Source organism: Clupea harengus, chromosome 6 (genome assembly GCF_900700415.2).
Source record: "Clupea harengus chromosome 6, Ch_v2.0.2, whole genome shotgun sequence".
Taxonomy (NCBI): Eukaryota; Metazoa; Chordata; class Actinopteri; order Clupeiformes; family Clupeidae; genus Clupea; species Clupea harengus.
The window spans coordinates 14,867,522-14,874,676 of NC_045157.1; the positions used below are offsets into that span (position 1 = coordinate 14,867,522).

A 7,155-nucleotide genomic window follows, 5' to 3' on the forward strand; every position below is an offset into this window, starting at 1 on the left:
CACAAACACAAACACAAACGCATCGGTGGACAGACGTCTCTGGGTGGGGAGGAAGGGATGGCATCCGTTAATGAACCAGTAAACACGCTCCCACTCGCATGAAAATGAATGCTACAAAACAGAAACACAGGTGCACAAACAAGCAAACACACACACACACACACACACACACACACACACACACACACACACACACACACACACACACACACACACACACACACACACGATAAACAGAGTGGAAGAATGCAACTACTCTCTCAGTAGTCTGTAATTCCCCAGGGACTCCATATATTTACTCACTGGAGTTAGAGTTCCTCAGAGATGTAGAGACAGCCTTAAGGATGTCTTCACGCTATCAAAGAGTGCAGTAACAATATTTACCAGTAGGGGGACCCACAGGCTGCTTTTGTTCAGTCTTTTCTGGAGATGTGAGAATAGGGTGCATGTCTTTGAACATCACTCACACATCCAAACCTGGATACGCACGAGTGCGCATACACACACACGCGCACACACACACACACACACACGCACACACACACTCACATGCACACCCACACACACACACAGGACAGAACTGAAAACATAGAGACATGTGCAGTCTGTGAATATACTCTTTCCCTCTCTCTCTCTCTCAAACATTACCTCTTTCTGCTACATGCTTTGTGCCCTCGTACAACTACAGACACAACTGTGGCACAGCCTGATGTGTACTACGAGTACCATACCATATTTATGAGCTTTTTCTGTCTGCTCTCTCTGTCAGTCTCTCTCACTCTCAGTCTCTCTCTCTCCCTCCCTCTCTATCTCTCTAAAATGCTGCATAATGTATGCTCTGAGAGCTGGTCCGTTTCACTGGGCCACTCTCTTTAACATTAAATGTGTGAGGCTCCATTTTGACTGTGTTCACATCTTCACCCTGACCCACTTCTGTGTGTGTGAGTGTGTGTGTGTGTGCGCGCGCGCGCATGGTGTGCACATCCGGTGAAGTCAGTCTGAATGAACCCTATCAGGTGGGCCAGTAAGCCCAGAGAGTCTATTACGCAATAGTATTTGTTTCCCAGACCGGAAAGAAATCATGGTCCGAATCCAACTCAGCATGAAACAACAATAACACTTCACTCTGAGTCAGTGACTAAGACTAGGACCTCAGTGCTCCTCCTGCATGAGGCATTACAGTGATGAAGTACACTTCAAACAGACTCAACTGGGAGGAGGATACAGAGAAAATGAACTGACGCAGAGAAGAGAGAGGAAAGGGTAAAGAATCTGGTGCAAAAAAAAAACAGAGAAGAGACAAGGAGTACATCACAAACGATGGAACTCACAGAGAGAAAGCAGGAGGGGAGGAGATGAGCGAGCCATACAGAGTGAGAACGAGCTAGAGAATACAGAGAGAGAAATGGGAAGGAGGGAAGCACTAAGCAGGAAAGAGAGAGAGAGAGAGAGAGAGAGAGAGAGAGAGAGAGAATGTGAGAGAGAGAGAATGTGAGAGAAAGAGACAAGACTCATTGCCACATAAGGGTTGTGTTGAGGTCTGGCTGAGTAAGAGCTGTGTGTGAAGACAGCAGCACACTAGCACAGCACCACCTGTGTGTCACCAGCCCCCCTGAACATCAACTCTCATTCTCTCTCCTGTCTGTCTGCTGTCACCGGAGGGGGGGGGGGGGGGGGGGGGGGGGGGGCAGGGAGAGATTACCCCGATCACAGGTAAACAGTGTGTGTAATGGGGGGGGGGCATTGGCGATAAGGGACACAGGGACAGCCAACCAAGCTAAGCCACCTCACCATCCACATCTTACCATCTAACACATTCACACACACATACACACAAACACACACACAGACACACAGACACACACACAGACAGGCAAAGTGTCTCTAGGACAAGAAGCCTGCCTCAACACTTCTGTCCTTCTCCCTGTCTCTCCACATTGTCTGTTGGAGACATCACTATGACACAGCGCACACAAACACACAGTCCAGGCAGCCAGAGGCCACAATCACAGCAAAGCTTGTATGAAAACAGTTCTGCACTGTGAAAGCCCACGTATACATTCTCTCTCTCTCTCTCTCTCTCTCTCTCTCTCTCTCTCTCTCACACACACAAACACACCACACACACACACACACACACATAATCTCTCTCAAACTCACACACTAACCCACACACACAGACACAGACACAGACACACACACACACACACACACACACACACACACACAGACACACACACACACACACACACAGACACACAGACACACACACTAAGCCTGTCACTGCCTCTCAGCCACATCTGTGCATCGGTGCCCTAGGGGCCCCCAACTCCAGTCCACTGCTTCGCTCTCCACATCACTGCAGGAGCAGCGCATGGCCACTACGGGCTGAACCAAGGTTACCACTCCTCCAGCCCACCACGGCAAACATAGCCACGCTAACTACGCCACAGCCAGGACCACCTCAAGGGAGAGCGTGTGTTTCAGGGTGCTAATACACACAGGGCAGACTGTGGTGAAAGCCTGGTGGTAAAATTAGGGATGAGGACTCGTTAGGTTTAGTAGCGCAGGTGTTAGGTGAAGCAGCAGCCTATTTTTTTTCTGTTTAGAAAAACAAGCCCTCCCTTGGCCCATATTCCGAGCTCTAGGAAATGTTTATGCAAGCACAGCACACTCCGCTAGCAGCTATATTTACCTTGAACGAGGTGGGAGGAGAACAGAAACTGCATGCTCTCAAAAAAGGGATATATTAAATCCTGACGTGCCTCGAGACCTATAGCACAGGCAGGGGGCTAATGCATCTCTACACACCCCTCCACTGCACAGCTAGCGCAAAAATGCCACGGCGCTCATTTTTACGTGTATTACACAGTCACACACACACACACACACACACACACACACACACACACACACACACACCACAGATTAGGTCAAAAAAGGGACAGCCACACCAATTAGAAACATATTAACCCCGAGGCTGCCTGCCTTAATTGACATCCACACATTCAGTGAGGGCTGCTGCTGCTGATCTGATAGATTGGTTTGCTGTGGTAGGTATGAGTTTAACTGCCCTGCCAGGGATCCTGTAAACCTGTTAAAGGTTTAGCATCTCTCTCCTGCCACGCACTGCTACAGGCAGCACGACGCAGGTATGCTGCTGTTATCTGTCCCTCCCTCCCTCCCTCTCTCTCTCTCTCGCTCTCTCTCATGCACGTATTAAAACATACACAAACACATCCACACACGCTAGGCATAAACACACACATTGTCACAGCCTGTTTGTCGTCCCTCCCTCTCTCTCTCAAACACACACACACACACACGCACACACACACGCACACACTTGCTCTTTTTCCTCTCTTACTTATAGATGTACTGTATAAATACATGCACACACACTACATACAGTATAAACGCACATCTGTTATTTTGGTCTATTCTCCCTCTCTCTCTCAGATACACACACACACACACACACACACTTTTGACCAAGCCTTAAATGGCATTTGAGGGAACAAGCTCGCTGAGCAGCGATGTCTGCCGGGGTTGCCTAGCAGAGTGACTGCATGACAAATAAAGCAGAACAGGCAGCCTGATATAGATGCTGGCACTGGCCTTACAAAAACACCGTAGCTACACCGTAATGACCGGCACTATTTCTGTGTCAACACAGAGGAGAGGGACTGCATGCTGTGTGTGTGTGTACGTATCTTAGGATTATGAGTGCGAGAAAGTACCTTAAGCGCTTAAATGGTCCAATGCTGGTCACAGGCACAGTAGCACACACACATCAGCTCACACACCTCGTGTACCACCACCCCACTCCCACCTCCCCAAAGATAAAACAACTCATACAGCCACTGATGTCAACCTACAGAGATGTAAGTACTCATACTACTCGTACACTGAGAGAACATGCACTGTTTAGCCCTTCTAACCTGTGTATCTTTTCCTCCTCCTCCTCCTCCTCCTCTTCCTCCTCCTGCTTTCCCTCCAGTGGTCTCTGTTGGCTGGTTCCTGGCAGTCCAGCCCGCTTCGCTCTTCAGTGGCAGGTTGCTGGGGCAGGGTGGCTTGAGCGTGCAGGGTTGGGGGGCCACGGCCCTGGTGGGGATCTGGGGGATGGGCAGGGCGCTGTGCACCGGCTTCGGTAGACCCGACTTCATCTTGGAGGCGACCAGAATGGCCGGCATCTTCCTCCGACCACAGCCGGATAATGTCTTTTTTTTTGGTGGTGGAGGTGGTGGTGGTTAGGAGGGGGGGAGTTCAGCAAGTGTGTATTGGAGGGGGGGGGGGGGCTGTCAACCCCCCTAAGGGAGACGAACACAGAAACACACACACACACAGAATCACGTGTCAGGGGACTGAGCAGCTGCCCTAAAGTCAGCTTGTGTCAAGTCTCACAGACACGCATACACACACACACACACACACAAACACGAGCAAGGCAAAGAGGCTGTTGCAATGTCTCTAGGGAGGAATTAATTCTCAAAGTTGGCTTCAGAGCTTTGCTTCTCTTTTGCCTCTCCTCTCCTGGTCCTCGGAATGTAAATATGACTCCTGATATCCACCTCAGAATTCCTCCTCTTGTCCTCTCCTCTATCTGTTATCAGCTCAACAGTGGCATATGGGAATCGTCCTTCCTGCATGAGGAGCCATCTTCCACATCCTGTGAATCCATGCGAGAGGATGAGGAGGGACGACGCTGGACGAAAACGAGGAGGAGCGGGATCGCAGATGAAGGCAGCAGCAGCGAGGTCCGTGCGAGGCAGCGGCTGCTCAGCCTGTGACTGCAGGGATTAGACTGCACTCGTTTTCCCCTCTCGCTCTCGCTCTCCCCCTCTCTCTCGCTCTCTCCCTCTCTCTGAGTTCAGCAGCAGGTGTGGCTATGAGGAGGCAGTGACTGCTGGAAAGGATGGACGTTTCAGCATGCAACTGGAGCAGCAGAACAGCCCCTTTGCTCTACCCTCTCTCCCTCTCATTATACCAATCTCCCTCCGTCCCTCCCTCTCTGTTCCACTCTCCCTTCCTCTCCCAGGCGTCAGAGCAAATGACTAATAAGGATTCCAGAATATTCCCTTGTACTGTCACACATGGAGGACACACACTGTGTGTATTTTTCCTCTCTTCATTCTACGTCCTCTTGCCCACTCCTCTCTGTCAAACCTCCCCTCTACTGATAACCAGTTAGTCTGTATTTGACAGGAATATTTGAATGCACACCCACCCACTCAACCTCCCTCACCTACACACACACACACACACACACACACACACACACACACACACACACACACACACACACTGGCACAGAGGAATACCCACACCCACAAACCTCATTTATTCAGATATACAAGTGTGCTTTCTCATATAGACACACGCATACATACACAAATGCCCTTTCCTCTCTCACAGGCACGTGCAACCCCCCACTCCTCAGACACACGCACACACACAAACACACAAACACACACACACACACACACACACACACACTCAAACACATCCACACAGCCTCTTGGCTGCTCTGCTCTATTGTGGCAGTTCACAGAGCACAGATTAGCTGTTAGCTGAGGCTTTCAGGAACAGAGTGTGCCGGACTCTATCTGATAGCAGTGGAGTGTAGCACACCAATCAGCCTGGCACACTTGAAAGGAAAGCGGGAGAGAGAGAGAGAACTAGATAGACAGAGAGATAGGAGACGAAAAAAAACGACTCTTCTCTATACATTATGTCAACTTTGTTCTCTCTCCAGCCAGCGTTTCATTTTGTGTCCTTTACTTCCCTCCCCTCTCTCTCTTCAACTGCTATTTAATAAATCATCAGGGAGAAAAATGTACATGATTGCTAGCGACCCCAGAGAATGCTCTGTTATTTTAACCCTTACACTACACCTGCCAAGGGGCAAAACCGGGGGGTCCGGGAAATCTACTTTGCCATTCCAGTTTAATGGGAGTGGGTTTGATGCGCGCAGCCTAAACTCATTAAAGTTGCATTGGTGAAAGCCCAAGCAGAAACAGAATTAGGGAATGGACTCTGACGTCTGGGGGTGATTTGGGTCTCGAGGGGGGGGTGTGCTGGCATCCTTTGAAAGGTTTTTTTTGTGGGGGGGGGGGGGGGGGGGCACAGACAGAGTGTCTGTCTCCCATACCCCTCCCTATCTCCATCACCACACAACACCCGACTCCGTCCTCACATGGTAATCCTGTTACTATAATCTTAAATCATGGAAATCTCCGGACATGCAAAGTGTGTGAATGAGAATGAGAATGTGTGTGTGTGTGTGTTTGTGTGTACGTGTGTGTGTGTGTGTGTGTGAGCAACAGCAAGAGCAAGAGGTGAGAGAGAAGCAAGAGATTGAAGCGAGGTGCGTGTGTGTGTTTGTGCGAGCTTCAGAGAGACTTTGAGCAATTACTATAATTTGTGTCCGATTCCATTTCAATCATGCGCTTAAACGTGTAGGAGCGGGGCACACAAGGGTAATGGAACACAGATGCTGCTGCCGTGGAAACCCTCCTCTAAAACTGCGCCTGTCTGTCCACAGGACAGGGCCAATGTAAACCACCACTGACCCCAAGCCAGCTGAAGATTAGGATAATGTTCAGCACATCCCCTGCTCTGACCTGGGACAAGTGTCTTTGTGCTGCAGTAGAGACATCTCTTGAGCTAAAGGATCGAGGGAATTGAACCCATCTATAAACCGGTGTTTACCAATAATGTTGTATTAAAGCCAGAGCTGTAGCCATGTGCTATTTACTTTCTCTTTACTACTACTACTACTACTACTACTACTACTACTACTACAGCGGCAGAGCAGAGAGAGCAAGGCAGTCTCAATGTGACTACAGCAGCAGAGAAAACTGTGTTTTACTAATGCACCACTCACTCAAGCTCTTTAATATTCAGCTCAATATGCTCATAGTTGCTCATACGCTCTGAGGTGGAGATGAGAAGACAAGGACCCTCTCCCTGCTCCTCTCTCCTCAAACCACCCCAGCAGCCTCTGGAGCTGTTTATTGTACGCGTGAGGCTAGACCTTAACCCTAACACCGCGCCCAACACACACTGCACAGATGTAGCATAAATGTAAGATCGCTGAGGTCAGCACACTGGTGGTGGTGCAGTGGTAGGTCACAAACCTGCAGCAAAGAATCG

At 49.6% G+C, this 7,155-nt stretch overlaps 1 protein-coding gene across 3 annotated transcripts in view; it reads right to left on the minus strand.

The window, feature by feature from the left end:
- The window catches only part of nav2a (neuron navigator 2a), a 101,998-nt gene extending 97,734 nt beyond the window's left edge, over positions 1-4,264 (minus strand). For all 3 annotated transcript variants that reach the window (XM_031569133.2, XM_031569134.2, XM_031569132.2), the window contains exon 1: positions 3,942-4,264. In XM_031569133.2, coding sequence (XP_031424993.1) covers positions 3,942-4,193 — 252 coding nt within the window. In that variant the 5' untranslated portion in view covers positions 4,194-4,264. The remainder of the gene's footprint in view (positions 1-3,941) is intronic.
- Positions 4,265-7,155: the final 2,891 nt, after the last annotated feature.